Raw genomic sequence first — 19,269 nt, 5'->3', positions numbered from 1 at the left:
GTTCACATTTAGTTAATACAAGAAAGCACAGGCACGAGTATCGGACCTTGGAAGAAAAAATATGACCAGATTGATAAAAAAAACCTGTGTTCATCTTAAAAGTGTAAAAAAACCAAAAACAAATGTAAATAATTAATGACCCCCTTTAAAAATATACTATAACTTAATTAATAGTATATTTTTAAAGGGGGTCATTATTAATTTACATTTGTTTTTGGTTTTTGTTTTTTTTTGACACTTTTAAGATGAACACAGGTTTTTTTTATCAATCTGGTCATATTTTTTCTTCCAAGGTCCGATACTCGTGCCTGTGCAAGAAAGCTGTATCTTGATAAATATTTCTATGAACGTCCAAGTGCTTTAAAATTTGAAAAATTAATGAACCATAGTAATAAAGATATCCTTTTGAAACTTGCCATATTTTGCAAAAATAGTATGTTATTATTTAAATAATGTTAGCTTATTAGATTTATGTCTTTTCTCTTTGTTTTTTTCTCGCAATGATTTTTGATTTTTCTCTCTCATCCTCCATTACCAGTCAACTCCGTCCAATTATTACTGTAATTTTATTACATCATGGAGTTGTATGACCATTTATAATTTGCCATTTTGTAGTATTTTGTTTTTACATATTATTTGCCATTTTGTATTATTTTGTATGTATGTACTGTTTTATGTTGTCACATGCCCATATGGGCCCTGACTTATTCAAATAAACCTTGAAACCTACGCAGTGATCTCCCATTATTAGTAGGCCTACGATCTGTAAAGGGAGGTAATCATTGTGAGACCGATATGTCACGTGACACTTTCTCACGTGATTGGGAGGTTTCAAAATGGCGACCGACAGTCCAGGATGGGAATTTGATAAGTTTGAAGATGGGTCTTTAAGTAAGAATATCAAATGTTACACGTAAATAAATTGCAGGACATTTTACAATTATCGCAATTTGTTAACAATTCAATAAACAGAAATTTTAATAACATTAAAGTTATCGGTGTTTGATAATGATTCTAAAAGTCCCAAAAATACGGGTATCCCGGTGGTACTACTATCAGAAAGACAGACTATTCTCTCCCTTACCAGTTCCTGCACCTGACGGTTCTCCACCAAACCGTTTTTTTCCCTCCCCTGACGGTTCTCTCTCAAATTTGAAATATGCAGACAGTTCTCCCCCACTTTTATTAAAAGTAATCATTTTAGTTTTGACTTAATCTATATTTCTTAATGAAGATTATTAAAAGAATGTGTGAAATTTAGTGCATGTTAATCTGAAAAGTGTTTGTGTAAATTAAACACCTAGTAATATTCATTCATTTGTTAAGTAGTGAATAATGTTCTAGAAAACTAGCAACAACTGGTGTGCAATTTACTTTTATACAAAATTGATTAAAGAACATGTAGCCATTTAACATAATACCAAATAAGTAACAAAAATACTTATTCATCAACACCTTTTCACAGAAATTTTAATCTAATCAACACCTTGATTCTTGAGTAAAGAATTAATAAACACCTCAATTATCTCGGACAGCAAACTTAATGCACATGTGTATTGAACCCCTTTCTTCATTTTACAAAAGTATGAAATTTAGCAATTAAAATTTTTTAATCATTTTTCTTATAATTTTATTCTTATTTATTAAAAGAAAACAACAAAAAAACAATAATTGATATCTAATGATTATCCTAATCAGGTAAATTGTTAATTAATTAATTTCAATGACTAAACACGTTAACCCACTACCCGATATACACACCTTTTAACGCCTTTTTCACCCCCGCCCCCAATTTGTTGTCTCAAATGATGAAAATTTTTTTTTACCCCCCCCTTTTTTTGTTTGAGAAAGTTTTTAACCAAAAAAAACCTTTTTTAGCTCCCCCCCCCAAAAATAAAAAAGGGGGTTAGAAGGGGGTTTTTGGGGTTTAAAAACGGGTCCCCCATTCCAAAAAATTTTATTTTGGGGGTAAAAAAGCCCCGGGAAAATTTTAAGTTAACCAATCGAAAACCTTTGTTTTTTAAAAAATTTAAAAAATTTTTTGAAACAATTTTATAAAAAAAAACCAAAAAATTTTGGTTTTTTAATTTTTAAGTTATTCCCGGGGGAAAAAAATTTAAACTGGTTTTAAAAAAGGCAAAAGTCAAAAAATTTTCCAATTTATTAGATTAAAAATTTTTTTTAGCTCACCTGTCACAAAGTGAAATGGTGAGCTTTTGTGATCGCTTTTCGTCTGGCGTATGGCCGTCCGGCCATCTGTAAACTTTTACTTTAAACGACATCTCCTCATAAACGGCTAAGCCAATTTCATTCAAACTTCACAGGAATGTTCCTTTGGTAGTGAACTTTAAAAATTGTTCAAAGAATTTAATTCCATGCAGAACTCTAGAAAAAACTTAAAAATCTTCTTAAAAAAAAAACGAAAGAGCTATAGCTTAAATATTTGGCATAGTCAGAGTCTACCAAGTTTGTTCAAATAATAGTCCTGGGGTCAAAATTGGCCCCGCCCCAGGGGGTCATTGTTTTCCCTATATGTATATGGTAAAAACTTAAAAAATCTTCTTTTAAAAAAACCCAAATAGCTAGAGCTTAGATTTTAGGCATGAAACATCTTCTGGTTGTTGTCTACCAAGTTTGTTCAAATAAAAGCCCTAGGGTCAAAATTGGCCCTGCCCCAGGGGGTCATTGTTTTCCCTATATATATATAGTGAAAACTTAAAAAATCTTCTTTTTAAGACCGAAAGAGCTAGAGCTAAGATATTAAGCATGAAACATCTTCTAATGGGTGTCTACCAAGTTTGTTCAAATAAGGGCCCTGTGGTTAAAATTGGCACTGCTCTGGAGGTCGTTGATTTTCCTTATGTGTATAGTAAAAACTGAAAAAATCTTCTTTTAAAATCCCAAAGAGCTAGAGTTTAAATACCAAGCATGAAATATCTTCTAGTGAGTGTGTACCAAGTTTGTTAAAATAAAACCCTGGGGTCAAAATTGGCCCCGCCTGGGAGGGGGATCATTGTTTTTCCCTATATGTGTATAGTAAAAACTTAAAAAACTTCTTTTAAAAATTCCAAAGCGCTAGAGCTTAGATATTTATTATGAAACATCTCCTAATGGGTGTCTACCAAAATTGTTCAAATAAAAGCCCTTGGTTAAAATTGGCCCTACCCCAGGGTCCTATATACAGGTGAGCGATTTCAGGGCCATCATGGCCCTCTTTTTATAGTTTTATACCAATTTGAACATGTAAGACTTTTCATTGAAAACAGCTTTTTTTCACAAAATGCTCATGAGGTAATGGGTTAAAAAGTACACATTAGATCTTATAGAAAAAAGACAACAGAATAATATACATCTTCTTATATGCTAAAAATATTTTCCCCCTCATAATTTATATTGATCAATTGATCATAAACTTACCCATGTATTAAACATCTAAATACTTCAATATTTTTTTTCTAATTTATATCAATTAATAATAAACTTATCCATTTATTAAACATTAAAATACTTCAATAAAATATTTTTTCTAATTTGTATTAATTAATGATAAACTTATCCATTTATTAAGGTGACAACGGAGCCAATATTCACTCAAAATACCTAAAATGAGATTCTTTGCTTAGTAGATTTATCAACCTTTTCTGAACACATTCATGATTTAATTTTGGTAGCAGTCAGAAAAATGTGTTTTTAAACGTTTTAAAACAGTACCATTACCGTTTTTATCTGCTATTCGCGTAACGCTCTGCCCCCTATTGAGGCATCAATGAGGGAAATCAGTAGTTCCATATATCCGTGAATTACCGGTCCATACTACTCGTAATACATGTATCATACAAATACTGTACATCGTTTATGAATATCTCAACATTTATCGTCTACCTTTTGATCTAGCCTTTTAATAAATTAAGAAAAAGTCAGCCAAAATGTAACATAAATAATTTAGAATAGCGGCAAATCCCACAACCATGGGGATGGTTAAAACAATGTAGCTGCCTATTATCAATAATATGTGAAATAATAATTTGTTTGTCCCGTAATCTGATAAACATATTACATTGATTTTATAGACATTCAACCTCGTTTTCTAACAATATAAAAAGAAACAGACAAATTTTTTTATGTAAACACCTATGATGATGACAAATTTCTAAAATATTTTATGATAATCTGCGGATGATATTTTTTATGAATAGATATTAAAAAATGGACATATATGGAAATATATTTTTAGTGGATGTTTTGAATATCATGTTTGCCAGTAAAATCGAACACAGTACTAATAAACTTGAGACAAAGTATGAAATTTATTTTGTGTCCCAGAAGAAACTGAATCAAGGTCTATGCCGTGCATAGATGAAGATTCATGGTCAGATCGAGTGATACCTTTTATTTCTATTAAAATATGTCAGACATTTATATGAATTGGTCAGACAAAAATATATAATATCCTGTTCTTATTTGTACATCATACCACAGACTTTAGCTTGTTATTATACCCCCGCACAACAAAGTTGTAAGGGGGGTATACTGGAATCAGCTTGTCCGTCCGGCTGTCTGTCCGTCCGGCCGTCCGTCCGTCGGTTTTTTCTTGTCCGCCCAATAACTTAAGATTCCTTTGACCCTTAGTCTTCATATTTGGCATGGAGGTTAGTCATGATTAGTAGATGACCCCTATTGATTTTGAGGTCACTAGGTCAAAGGTCAAGGTCACAGGGGCCTTGACTTCAAAAAGCTTGTCTGCCCAATAACTTAAGATTCCTTTGACCTACAGTCGTCATATTTGGCATGGAGGTTAGTCATGATTAGTAGATGACCGCTATTGATTTTGAGGTCACTAGGTCAAAGGTCAAGGTCACAGGGGCCTTGACTTCAAAAAGCTTGTCCGCCCAATAACTTAAGATTCCTTTGACCCACAATCTTCATATTTGGCATGGAGGCTAGTCATGAGCCAGGTCAAAGGTCAAGGTCACAGGGGCCTTGACTTCAAAAAGCTTGTCCGCTCAATAACTTAAGATTCCTTTGACCTACAGTCTTCATATTTGGCATGGAGGTTAGTCATGATTAGTAGATGACCCCTATTGATTTTGAGGTCACCAGGTCAAAGGTCAAGGTGACAGGGGCCTTGACTTCAAAAAGCTTGTCCGCCCTATAACTTAAGATTCCTTTGACCCACAGTCTTTATATTTGGCATGGAGGTAAGTCATGATTAGTAAATGACCCCTATTGATTTTGAGGTCACCAGGTCAAAGGTCAAGGTCACAGGGACTTTGACTTTAAAAAGTTTGTCTGCCCAATAACTTTAGATTACTTTGACCCACAGTCTTCATATTTGGCATGGATGTTGATCATGATTAGTAGATGACCCCTTTTGATTTTGAGGTCACTGGATCAAAGGTCAAGGTCATAGGGACTTTGACTTCAAAAAATTTGTCCACCCCTTAAGATTCCTTTGACCCACAGTCTTTATATTTGGCATGGATGTTGATCATGACTACAAGGTGACCCCTATTGATTTTGAGGTCACTGGGTCAAAGGTCAAGGTCACAGGGACCTTGACAAAAAAAAGAAGCTTTTCTTCTCAATTGCTAAAGAATGTCCTGTCCGCAATGTATTGATTTTGACATTTTCACATTTGAAGCATGTAGAATACATAACTTAGCAATGCACTGGCTAAGTAACCTCAGATTTGGCAGGGAGGTTGTCCTTGAGCTCTAAATGGCCACTGTTGATTCTGACAAAGTGGTATGCGGGGGTATTCACGCCATGATAGTGGCAGTTCTAGTTTTAATTAATTAATTAATATTTAGCAGAATTTCATACGCGAATACATAGGCAGCGTGACACTGATATAATATAATATAATAATGATGATGATAATAATAAACTTCAACAGTGAACAAATAAATTGTCTCGCTAGCGGTACGCATTTATATGCATCAAATTTTACCAATAGTCACGTGACATCTGCGACAGATACCAAACGGACAGTATATCAGGTTAAGATTTGAAGAAATTTCTGCTATAAAATGATAATAATCAGCAGATTTTTAATTGGTCAAATGTCACTGGGTCATAAAATGTTGTTAGAGTATGTTACCGCATCTTCTGACCCCCTTTGGTGCAATATTTGCGTGTTATGCAATAATTTAGCGTGTAACGCAGGGGTCTGAGGGAGAGCAGCCGATTTATGACACTTTGTTTGATGTGGGTCAGACTAATTTTGAATCGGCATAACTTTTTAAATAATCAAGCAATTTACATGCAGTTTAAAGCACATGAAAGGGAATTCATTTACCGAAGGAATCGTGTAGGGGATTTTTGATAGCTCAATCAGTGACTTAATTATTTTTAATTTTGTAATATGTATGGTGAAAAAAGTCGCATAAAATGTTTGATGTTACGTTATATTTTTTTGAGAAAAGATAGAAATAATGTGAAACATGGTTCCCTAGATATTATAATTATGCTTATATTCCAAAAGTTTGATGACAAAAAAATTAAAAATGACTTTGATAGGACGATTTTAAACAATAGGATTTTTGTTCAAAATTTATTATTTACAAAGGCATTTTTTTCAAATATGTTATTTTTTATGAAGATCAAAGACATTTAATGCACAAGATTTAAATAAATAACAATTATTACTAAAATAAGTTGGTTTAAATGACATTTACGGTATTATGACGGAAAGTTTCTGTTGTCACCTTAAACATATAAACACTTCAGTAAAAAAAATTTTTTCTAATTTATATCAATTAATAAAAAACTTATCAATTTATTTAAAATCTAAACACTTGAATAAAATATTATTTTTTTCTCTTATTTATATCAATTAATAATAAACTTACCCATTCATTTAACATCTAAATGCTTCAATTATAATGTATAAATAAAATTAAAAATGGGGAGACCTGCAAATATGCAGATGATTCTCCCCCAAAAGAGGGAGAGAACCATCAGGGAGGAAACGTTGAATGGGGAAGTCGATAAAAAATAAGTTTTAATTTTTCTCTTTTAAAGTGTTTATTAGGTATTTTATGAACTGCTTCCATTTTCTCTTGGAACACTTGACAATAATAACTTATTGAAAAAGGTTTCGATTGTTCCATTATCCTATTATAATTGAGTCACATTGAAAATGGCTGCACCCAACTAAAACTGACACTGAAAATTTCATTGATAGGTACAGAATTCTATATATTTTTTAATTGTTTTTTATTTGATTTTCTTTTAAATATACATATGTAGTCTAAAACCGGGCAAGTCAAAGCCCCGGCCCGCATTGCGGTCCTGGCCTTTGACTTCCCCGTATTAATAAAATTTTGTTAAACAAGGATAGCATCTTCTAACTAAGCCCTTTCATAGCATTGCTTCTCCCCAAGTTTACCCGGGTTCAATGTCATAACTTCGGGGTTGTAACAGGGACTGGGCTGGAGGGAAGGGGGGGGGGGGTCAGGTAGGGGATAATGTCAGATCAAAGCGTCTTATCCCTTTGCATAAGGTGATATAGCAAAATTTAAAAGTAAACCAATTTGATTTGATCTTTCTTTTTTTGCAGAGATTGTGGGTGAGCTTCAGTTGAAGAAATTTGGAGATTTTTTAAAAGAGTATGGTGCACAGATTAAAGATATAGAGGATGCCCTTGGTGAATATGTCAGTGATTCCTGGGACATGACACTTGACCCAGTTTCTCTGCAGGTATGACCTATTTTTGTCAATCATTTGCTTAATATCAGCATAACAATTGATAGGAAAATATTGACAAATGTCTATGTTTATTAAATAAATGAGACTATCTTTGTGTAGTAAAGTGAGAAACAATTTGTTTGCCAATCTCTTTAGCAACCATTGACTTTCAATAACATCCAGAGACTTTCATAGCAACCATGGACATCCCTAAGCAATAAGTGACTTCTATAGCAACAATTGACTTTACATAACAACCAATGACTTCAATAGCAACCAGTGTTTTCCATAGCAACCAATGGCTACCATAGCAACAATTGATTTACCAGACCAGCCAGTGGCTACTTTGACATGCACTCATTTCAGCTGCAGATTTGAACTTTATTGTTAGTTGACCTAGATTTTGACCTAATACCCATTTTTGATTCATAGTTTTCAATTGTTCCTTGTAATGAAGAACTATTATAGTCAGGTGAAAGATGTAAGTACCCTTTCATTGTAGTTTATTTATAAATAGAACTGTTATGTACACAATACATAAATCCATTGAATGAATGAATTTTATATTGACATTATTGTAAATATCTTGGTAGTCTTGACATTGCATATTATTATGAATAATTAATTTTGCACTAATATTGACATTATCTTTATCCTTTGAGCCTGTTGGTAACTTTATTTTGCATGTTACATAATTATTTTTATCTGTAGGATAATCATTGGAGATAATCTATTTCAGTTTTTACCATATGAACAAACTACCCTGTTACATCTGATCAAGACAGATAACAAAATATTTAATAAGATCATTACAGTACTTGCCTCCCTTTGTGTGGAACTGCAGTCTTTAAAACATGAGGCAGAAAGTAAGTACTATAATGCACTTGTGTACTATGGAGAAGGGGAACAAGAAGAAGGTCTCCCTGAAGGAGAGGCTCAGATTCAGATTGGTAGAATGATACCTTTGTTACAGGTAATGCCATATTGTCTTTTTCTCTAACAATTTTGTTGATATCAATTAACCCTTTACCTTATATATACGCAATTTAATGCACATTCGACGCCCTTTTAGGCCTCAGATAGAGAAAAAATGTCGTATTTAGACCCCAAACACTTGTTTTCGTTTGAGAAATGTTGTTATAAAAAGTGATCACCTTTTTTGGCGCAGACCCCTATAAAAAAAATTTATTACAGGGTGCCAGAGGGGGGATGTGCCCTCTTTGCTAGGGGGTTTGAAGGGGGGCTACGGCCCCTCTCACCACCAAGAAAATGGTGGACTTGTGAGTGGCCAGTAAACATTTTTGCCAAGTTTGATTAGTATTTAATCATTTTTTATAATTTCATACCAATTTGAACGGGGTTAAAGAAAAAATGAAAAAAGACATATATAATAATCAAATTGTAATATGAAATTCAATCTTCAAACTGGATGCAGAGTTATTCTACTTTAGCCCTGTATTCTGCATTATTTAACTGATTGATGTCGATATGAATGACATGGTTTTCACGAAGAATAATTTTAAACTAATACTGTAAATCTCATAGTGAAATCAGGCACATGCATTAAAGGACTTCAGTTTGGAATATGTTGAATTTAGCAGATGAGCAACACAATTGACATTTGTTCTGCCTAAACAATATAAGTTATACAATATGTGCAAGTCTAAACAATGTAAGTTAATATACTATATGTGCAAGCCTAAACAATATAAGTTATACTATATGTGCAAGCCTAAACAATATAAGTTATACTATATGTGCAAGCCTAAACAATATAAGTTATACTATATGTGCAAGCCTAAACAATATAAGTTATACTATATGTGCAAGCCTAAACAATATAAGTTATACTATATGTGCAAGCCTAAACAATATAAGTTATACTATATGTGCAAGCCTAAACAATGTAAGTTATACTATATGTGCATACCTAAACAATGTAAGTTATAGTATATGTGCATGCCTAAACAATATAAGTTATACTATATGTGCAAGCCTAAACAATATAAGTTATACTATATGTGCAAGCCTAAACAATGTAAGTTATACTATATGTGCAAGCCTAAACAATGTAAGTTATACTATATGTGCAAGTCTAAACAATGTAAGTTATACTATATGTGCAAGCCTAAACAATATGAGTTATACTATATGTGCAAGCCTAAACAATGTAAGTTATACTATATGTGCAAGCCTAAACAATATAAATTATACTATATGTGCAAGCCTCAACAATGTAAGTTATACTATATGTGCAAGCCTAAACAATATAAGTTATACTATATGTGCATGCCTAAACAATGTAAGTTGTAGTATATGTGCAAGCCTAAACAATATAAGTTATACTATATGTGCAAGCCTAAACAATATAAGTTATAGTATATGTGCAAGCCTAAACAATATAAGTTATACTATATGTGCAAGCCTAAACAATATAAGTTATAGTATAAATTATGTGCAAGCCTAAACAATATAAGTTATACTATATGTGCATGCCTAAACAATGTAAGTTATATTATATGTGCAAGCCTAAAATGTGCAAGCCTAAACAATATAAGTTATACTGTATGTGCATGCCTAAACAATGTAAGTTATAGTATATGTGCAAGCCTAAACAATATAAGTTATACTATATGTGCAAGCCTAAACAATATAACTTATACTATATGTGCAAGCCTAAACAATATGAGTTATACTATATGTGCAAGCCTAAACAATGTAAGTTATACTATATGTGCAAGCCTAAACAATATAAGTTATACTATATGTGCAAGCCTCAACAATGTAAGTTATACTATATGTGCAAGCCTAAACAATATAAGTTATACTATATGTGCATGCCTAAACAATGTAAGTTGTAGTATATGTGCAAGCCTAAACAATATAAGTTATACTATATGTGCAAGCCTAAACAATATAAGCTATAGTATATGTGCAAGCCTAAACAATATAAGTTATACTATATGTGCAAGCCTAAACAATATAAGTTATAGTATAAATTATGTGCAAGCCTAAACAATATAAGTTATACTATATGTGCATGCCTAAACAATGTAAGTTATATTATATGTGCAAGCCTAAAATGTGCAAGCCTAAACAATATAAGTTATACTATATGTGCATGCCTAAACAATGTAAGTTATAGTATATGTGCAAGCCTAAACAATATAAGTTATACTATATGTGCAAGCCTAAACAATATAAGTTATACTATATGTGCAAGCCTAAACAATATAAGTTATACTATATGTGCAAGCCTAAACAATGTAAGTTATACTATATGTGCAAGCCTAAACAATATGAGTTATACTATATGTGCAAGCCTAAACAATATGAGTTTATACTATATGTGCAAGCCTAAACAATATGAGTTATACTATATGTGCAAGCCTAAACAATGTAAGTTATACTATATGTGCAAGCCTAAACAATATAAGTTATACTATATGTGCAAGCCTAAACAATATAAGTTATACTATATGTGCAAGCCTAAACAATATAAGTTATACTATATGTGCAAGCCTAAACAATATGAGTTATACTATATGTGCAAGCCTAAACAATGTAAGTTATACTATATGTGCAAGCCTAAACAATATAAGTTATACTATATGTGCAAGCCTAAACAATGTAAGTTGTAGTATATGTGCAAGCCTAAACAATATAAGTTATACTATATGTGCATGCCTAAACAATGTAAGTTATAGTATATGTGTATGCACATATCCTTCACATATCATATGAAAATGAACTAGCACGAAAATGCAGTGAAACAGGCAATAGGGACTTACTGAATTAAACAACTTACTGTCATACATGAACCAGAAACTGCATGATGGAATATAATTATATAAAGTCACTGAATTATTAAATTACTCCATCATTGCCTGATTGGAATAACAACTCAAATTTTTGTGTCCCACCACAATGACTTGATGCATACATGTATTTAGTCATTAATATTTAAACAAAAGAAAAACAACAACATGTTATTTGCACTTTAAACCTTGGCAAACACAACAGTTAGGCATGATTTTGCCAACCAAGTCAACTGGCCATTATTGTGTTTTTCTTCTTCTTTATTTGGATACTTCTTCCAAATTTGTGCTTTATTCTTTCTTTTTTTTGTAACTTCTTCCAAATTTAATAGACAGCAAATGAAAGAAAAACATTGAAAATTGTTTTTTGCTCATATTTGTTAATTTGTTAGTTTAAAGAATTATGTTTAAATTTTAGGAGTTGTCATGTTTTGTTGTTAGATGTAATGAAGTGGTGAAGAATGTTGTATGTCAGTTGTCATGCTTGTACAGTACTGCCAGGTATGTTACCATGAATACTTCTCTTACTTTTGCTCCAGCTAACTTACGAAACATCACTGGTTCTATTCCGGTTGAAACAAGTCACAGAGGAGCATCTGAGGTGCTCCTAGTTCTACTTAAAAATACAGACAAAACTGCATTAGCAGTCACCTTTATATAACTTTAACCTGCCTGTAACAGTCAGAATAGGGTTTGACGGAAAAAAATTGCTGTTTATAATGTGATCTTGTTTACCGTGGTCAGCAGCAACCAAATATCTGTTCAAAAGAGATGACATAAAGGTCAGCCGGACAAAAAAGTTTTAGTGATTAAGAAAGTTTGTTTGCATTTTTAGCTCGACTATACAAAGTATATGGAGAGCTGTCCTACTCGCCCTGGCATCGGCGTCCACGTCCAGATTTCAGATTAAAGTTTTGATGCAGTAAAATATTTTTCGTTATAACTTTTCATTTCTTTAGGTATCAACTTCAAACTTCAAATATATGTTCCTTATCATCAACCACATCTTATGTGACAAGGTTCATAACTCTAGCACCAATATTTTCAGATTTATCTCCCCTTGAACTTAGAATTTTCCTTAAAAAATATTATTTTTTACTGTAACTTCTTTATTACTTAAGGGATCAACTTCATACTTCAAATATATGTTCCTTATCATTAACCACATCTTATGTGACAAGGTTCATAACTCTAGTACCAATATTGCAAGAATTATCTCCCCATTAACTTAGATTTTTTTACTTGAAAAATGTTATTTTTTACTATAACTTCTTTAGTTTTAAAGGTATCTACCTCAAACTTCAAATACATATTCCTTATCATCAACCATTTCTTATGTGACAAGGTTCATAACTCTTGAAGCAATATTTTCAGATTTATCTCCCTTTGAACTTAGAAATTTCTTAAAGAAATATTATAACTTCTTTACTTTTTAAGGTATCTACTTCAAACTTCAAATATATATTTCTTATCATTACACACATGTTGTGTGACAAGGTCCATAACTCTAGTGTGACTATTTCCAGAATTTTTCCCCCTTGAACTTGGAATTTATGTTAACAACAATAACTTCTTGTCATAAGAAGAAATATATTTATATCATAATTGATTTTTCTTTGATAGTTTTGTATTCCTTACTGCGTCCAGTATTTAATTAGTCGAGCTTCGCTGTCTCCTGTGACAGCTCTTGTTAGCTTACCTGTCACAAAATGTCGGTGGGCTTTTGTGATCGCTTTTCGTCTGGCGTCCGTCCGGTGTCTGTCCATCCATAAACTTTTACTTTAAACTACATCTTCTCATAAACCGCCAAGCCAATTTCATCAAAACTTCACAGGAATGTTCCTTGGGTAGTCAACTTAAAAAAATATTCAAAGAATTTTAATTCCATGCAGAACTCTGGTTGCCATGGCAACCAAAAGAAAAAACTGAAAAATCATCTTTAAAAAAACGTAAGGCTAGAGCTTAAATATTTGGCATAAAAAATTGTCTAGTCAGTGTCTACCTAGTTTGTCAAATCATAGCCTTGGGGGTCAAAATTGGCACAGCCCCCCCCCCCCCCCGGGTCATTGATTTTCCTTATTTGTATATAGTAAAAACTTAAAAAACCTTCTTTTAAAAATCCCAAATAGCTAGAGCTTAGATATTAAGCATGAAATATGTTCTAGTGGGTGTCTACCAAGTTTGTTCAAATAAATGCCCTAGGGTAAAAATTGGCTTTGCCCCAGGGGGGTCATTGTTTTTCCTTTTATGTATATAGTTAAAACTTTAAAAAATCTTCTTTTAAAAAACCCAAAGAGCTAGAGCTAAGATATTTAGCATGAAATATATTCTAATGGGTGTCTACCATTTTTGTTCAAATAAGGGCCCTGTGGTTAAAATTGGCCCCGCCCTGTGGGTCATTGCATTTTCCTTATACATTTGTATGTGTATAGTAAAAACTTAAAAAATCTTCTTTTAAAAAACCCAAAAGAGCTTAGTTTAGATACTAAGTCCAGTATGAAATTAGTAGCTTCGCTGTCTCCTGTTGACAGCTCTTGTTAGCTTACCTGTCACAAAATGTCGGTGGGCTTTTGTGATCGCTTTTCGTCTGGCGTCCGTCCGGTGTCTGTCCGTCCATAAACTTTTACTTTAAACTACATCTTCTCATAAACCGCCAAGCCAATTTCATCAAAACTTCACAGGAATGTTCCTTGGGTAGTCAACTTAAAAAAATATTCAAAGAATTTTAATTCCATGCAGAACTCTGGTTGCCATGGCAACCAAAAGAAAAAACTGAAAAATCATCTTTAAAAAAACGTAAGGCTAGAGCTTAAATATTTGGCATAAAAAATTGTCTAGTCAGTGTCTACCAAGTTTGTCAAATCACAGCCTTGGGGGTCAAAATTGGCACAGCCCCCCCCCCCCCCTACGGGTCATTGATTTTCCTTATTTGTATATAGTAAAAACTTAAAAAACCTTCTTTTAAAAATCCCAAATAGCTAGAGCTTAGATATTAAGCATGAAATATGTTCTAGTGGGTGTCTACCAAGTTTGTTCAAATAAATGCCCTAGGGTAAAAATTGGCTTTGCCCCAGGGGGGTCATTGTTTTTCCTTTTATGTATATAGTTAAAACTTTAAAAAATCTTCTTTTAAAAAACCCAAAGAGCTAGAGCTAAGATATTTAGCATGAAACATATTCTAATGGGTGTCTACCATTTTTGTTCAAATAAGGGCCCTGTGGTTAAAATTGGCCCCGCCCTGTGGGTCATTGATTTTCCTTATACATTTGTATGTGTATAGTAAAAACTTAAAAAATCTTCTTTTAAAAAACCCAAAGAGTTAGAGTTTAGATACTAAGTATGAAATATCTTTTAGTGAGTGTCTACCAAGTTCATTCAAATAAAAGCCCTGGGGGCAATTTTGTTTTTCCTTTATGTGTATAGTATTAACTAAAAAAATCTTTCTTGAGCTTAGATATTTATCATGAAAATCTTCAAATGGGTGTCTACCAAGTTTGTTCAAATAAAATTCCCTGGGTTAAAATTGGCCCTGCCCCAAGGGGCCTATATACAGGTGAGCAATTTCAGGGCCATCATGGCCCTCTTGTTACTGAGAGATTTTGTTCTTTTTATTGAATTTGTTTATTGAATCTTTTTAGCAAGATCTTGTGGCTTTTTATGTCTCCCAAAATGAGCAGGCAGCATCTGTTCTTCAGTCTGTCCGTCCGTCTGTCCTTCAGTCAGAACTTTGTCCGGTCCATAACTTTGACAGTGTGAGGATGAATCAGGTCCTTATTTCAAAGGTCAAGGTCACACTTGTAGAGTCATGATACATGTATGTATTTTTTCAGTGAAGTGTATTGATGGTTGTGTTGGTCAACAATTCTGCCATTTAAAGTATTTTAAAAATTATGCACACCAAATGTGAACTAATTATTTAGATCTATATTTAAGAATTGTTACCTTTCTAACAATGTATTTCAAGTGAGCCATCTAGGGCATCATGGCTCTCTTGTTTTAAAGAAACTTGTTTGTGTTTTATGAAAAATATACACGAATATTGGAATTTTAGATTTTTTTTTAAAAAGCTGATGAAAAATAATGTTTTTCAGGGCGGGGCCAAAGCTGATAGATGTGACAGAAGTGCATTTTCAGGTTAGCAATATTAAACTCAAATCTACTTCTGTACTTCGCAGAAATATTCATAATGAGACATTGTGCAGAGCACAGGTTTGACCTTTCTTAGGTCAAGGCCACACTAAGTCATTTTTTATCAGTTGTAAAATTTTATTAGCCTAGAGTTTAGCATGTAGCATCAATTTGTAGATTTCTACAAAAATTGTATTAATCATGACCCTCAGTTCAAAATTGGCCCCACCCTGGGAGCCACTTGCTTTATGTAGACTAAGGTACATGAAAACACATGCAATCTTTTTGTAGATAAATATTATGCCTCTATAAAATTTTGATGAATCATGCACGTAGGATAAAAAATGCCTCCACCTTGGAGGTGATATAGTATCATAAGGATGATTTAGATAAAACATTGCAGACAAATTTCTTGATTGAGTCTCTACTATTGACTCAAACACATTTACATTTTGGCTGGTTGGGACAAACTTTATCATTAGCAAGCATATGTGAAGACCCCAGTTGCGATTGCATTTTGGCGTTTGGGCTCCCATAAGATGCATGTCAAGGTTTCTGTTGTTAAAATAGAGAAGTGGTTTTAAGTCAATAACTAGATTAAGGAACAAGATAAATGTAATCAAACATGGTGTATAGCAAGCTTGTATTGAGACCTCACATTAAACTACTTCTTGGGCCCATGTTACTGATAATAAAAAATGGTGTACAGTCAAAAAGTAAAGTTAAGACAAATAATATTTTTTTATCAAACTTGGTATAAAGCAAGCTTATATGGAAACCTCCAACCTCCCTTAGGATTGGTTTTTGGCCCCATAGGGTCATGGTTTAGTTCATTGTTACTTCAGATAGAAAATGATTACTGGTTGATATCTAGAGTTAGGTGTGAGAATTGTTATCAAATGTTTCTTACAAAACAGACATGCTGTATAACTCAGGTAATACTCATTACTTGATTTATCTATGATTGGATTTATTTTATGCTTAAAGAAAATAACACTTATTATAGAACATAAATGTTTATGAATTAAAGAATGACCTTTAAATTACCTTCACCCAATCATGCATCTTTGGTGTTAAAAAACCTACAAAAACATGACCTTTGATAGTAATGGCTCTTGTTTAAAACCTGGTTTGATGGCATTGCCATATTTCTTGTTTATTTGAAAGAGCATTTGCATGAAATTTTCCCAGCTTGTCGCTTACAGGAATTTTAGTGCTTTGATTATTGTTGTAAGCATGTAAAGTGTTTATTAAATTTCATGTGTTGTAAAATATTATAATCTCCATTTTGAATTGTAGACTGTATTTGAACATGTTGCTGATATATTGGGTGTTATGATAACACTAGATGAGCTGATACAGACCCATACCACACTTCTAGACCACTGGACACTCTATAAAAGGTAACATAATACAGACAGAATAAAAGTCACTTAAACGTACAAAAACAGTCTTAAAGGGTTTTAAATACTATATATCGGGTTGTTTTCCTGTACGGCACATTTCGCCATTTTGACAGTATTCTAATTTTAGTATTTAGAATTCTCAGTATTAAATTGAAGTAAGATTTAGTGAATCTGTTTTTTGCAATATTCATTCACATGAATATTGTGAAACTTAGATACTTGTGAAAAAAAAGAGGTAATTTTGATTTAATGTTAATGAAATAATTTCTTCTTACATCTAGATAAAAAGTATTTCCTTAAATTTTTATGCACCTGAAATTTCTTTTAATGTACATTGTATATTCTTATGCACTTTGTCGTGGCCGAGTGGTTAAGGTCGTTGACTTCAAACCACTTGCCCCTCACCTCTGTGGGTTAGAATCCCGACAGGGACTTTGGCTTCTTTCATGTGAGGAAGCTATCCAGCTAGCTTACGGAATGTCGGTGGTTCTACTCAGGTGCCCGTTTGTGCCTGAAATAATGCACGGAAGGGCACCTGAGGTCTTCCTTCACCAGTAAAGCTGGAACGTCGCGATATGACCTATACTGTGTCGATGTGACATAAAACCCAAAACAAACAAAATGCACTTTGTCATCTGTATGTCCCTCTGTTAGCAATGTCGTGTCCGGTCTGTATCTTTTGAACAGATGGAAGAAATGTTAACCATGCAGAGTACAGGTTTGACCTTCTTCAGTTAGAGGTCACTCTAAGTAATTTTTGGCCGGGTTGCACAGGTACAAACCCGGGTTACAGCATATATATGGTTGTATAATGCTCTGACATGCAGAGCTCATGTTTTTCTTTTGCCTCAATACATATGTCACCAGTGGCACAAAATTTATGATTTTTTTAAATAAATAGACAAACACCTGATGGCAATACTTATTAACTATAGTCTATAGGAAGCTGTTTAAGCAGCACCATGTTAATTATAATTGTTAAATAGTTCTTCAGTCCATTAATTGCATATCACTGTTGATAGGATGCTTAAATCTGTAAGACACGATCCATCCAAATTCTCTACCAGTGATGATAAATTACGTCCATTTGAGAAGTTAATGATGACTTTAGAGGGACAATTATTGGATGGAATGATTTTTCAGGTATGATTGTTTTGTTTATCCTTAGGCATAATTGAACTCTCTGTCCATCTTTCTGTTCGTCTATTTATTGTCTTTATGAAATTAAACTATTCTGCTATAAACTTACTGATATGACATCTCACAGGAGCTAAAGGTAGATTGTCAAAAAAAACTTAATCTTGAAAAAATCTCCCCAGAATTATTAATGCCCAGAGGTAATATATTTGGCATTTGGCATTATTTTATAGCCCTCTACAAAAGTCTTTTTTTTGTGAAACTGTAATGCCCAGAGCTTAGATATTTGTCATGTAGCATTGCCTAGTGAACATTTGTAGAGTTATATAAATCATGTCCTTAATGTCAAAAATGGCATTGCCCTGATAGTCTGTGACTTAGTTTACATAGACATGTATAGTAAAAATGTTTTAAAACTTCTTCTAGAACACTTCTCTGCTCATAGCTTCGATATTTGGCATGAAGTATCAGCTTGTTGTCCTCTTCAAAACTTATATAAAAAAAGGCCACTAGGTCAAAATAGGTCTCATCCGTGTCACTTATTTGATATGAACTTTTATATAGGAAAACACATTGAAATCTTCTTTTGTGAAACTCCAAGCCCTGACCTGAGCTTATATGTTTGGCAAACAGTGTTTCTTAGAAATGTGTTTCATGCTCCCAGGTAACTCTAGAGGTGACATTGTGTGATAGACATATATAATAAACAAGTCTTATAAATCTTTTCCTGCTGGACTGTTATGCACAGAGCATAAATATTTGGAATGTAGCATCCTCTTAAGTCATTCCATTGCAGTAAAAAAACTGATGATTGTTTTCCTTCTTTAGAAAGAGCAAATATAAGTTTTATAATGTTTAAATAATAGTTTCTGCTTATTGCCTGCAGAAAGTTGAGATTAATGTGTAATTATTGGCCATAAAAGAAGAAAAATGTAAACAAAGTATATTTTGACTTCCATGCAAAATAATAAATCACTATAACTGTATGAACTACCAGAACGAAACAGAAGCTAAATATGGTAATTAGCCAAGAAGTCACATTTTGGAAACTATAACAGGACCCTAAATATAAAAAGTTTTTGAGAAACTAA

The 19,269-nt window shown here is 32.9% G+C and overlaps 1 protein-coding gene across 1 annotated transcript in view; it reads left to right on the top strand.

Annotated features, from left to right (window-relative positions):
- The first annotated feature begins 772 nt into the window (after positions 1-772).
- Positions 773-19,269, top strand: part of LOC132745249 (WASH complex subunit 4-like) — a 73,879-nt gene continuing 55,382 nt past the window's right edge. Inside the window, 7 exon segments of the mRNA XM_060734113.1 lie at positions 773-891; positions 7,562-7,701; positions 8,429-8,662; positions 11,926-12,008; positions 15,599-15,641; positions 16,935-17,038; positions 18,064-18,184. Coding sequence (XP_060590096.1) covers positions 837-891; positions 7,562-7,701; positions 8,429-8,662; positions 11,926-12,008; positions 15,599-15,641; positions 16,935-17,038; positions 18,064-18,184 — 780 coding nt within the window. The 5' untranslated portion in view covers positions 773-836.

This window comes from Ruditapes philippinarum, unplaced genomic scaffold, assembly GCF_026571515.1.
Source record: "Ruditapes philippinarum isolate M1 unplaced genomic scaffold, ASM2657151v2 ctg8_1_1_1_1, whole genome shotgun sequence".
NCBI classification, from domain to species: domain Eukaryota; kingdom Metazoa; phylum Mollusca; class Bivalvia; order Venerida; family Veneridae; genus Ruditapes; species Ruditapes philippinarum.
This window is presented reverse-complemented; position numbering and strand designations above follow the sequence as displayed.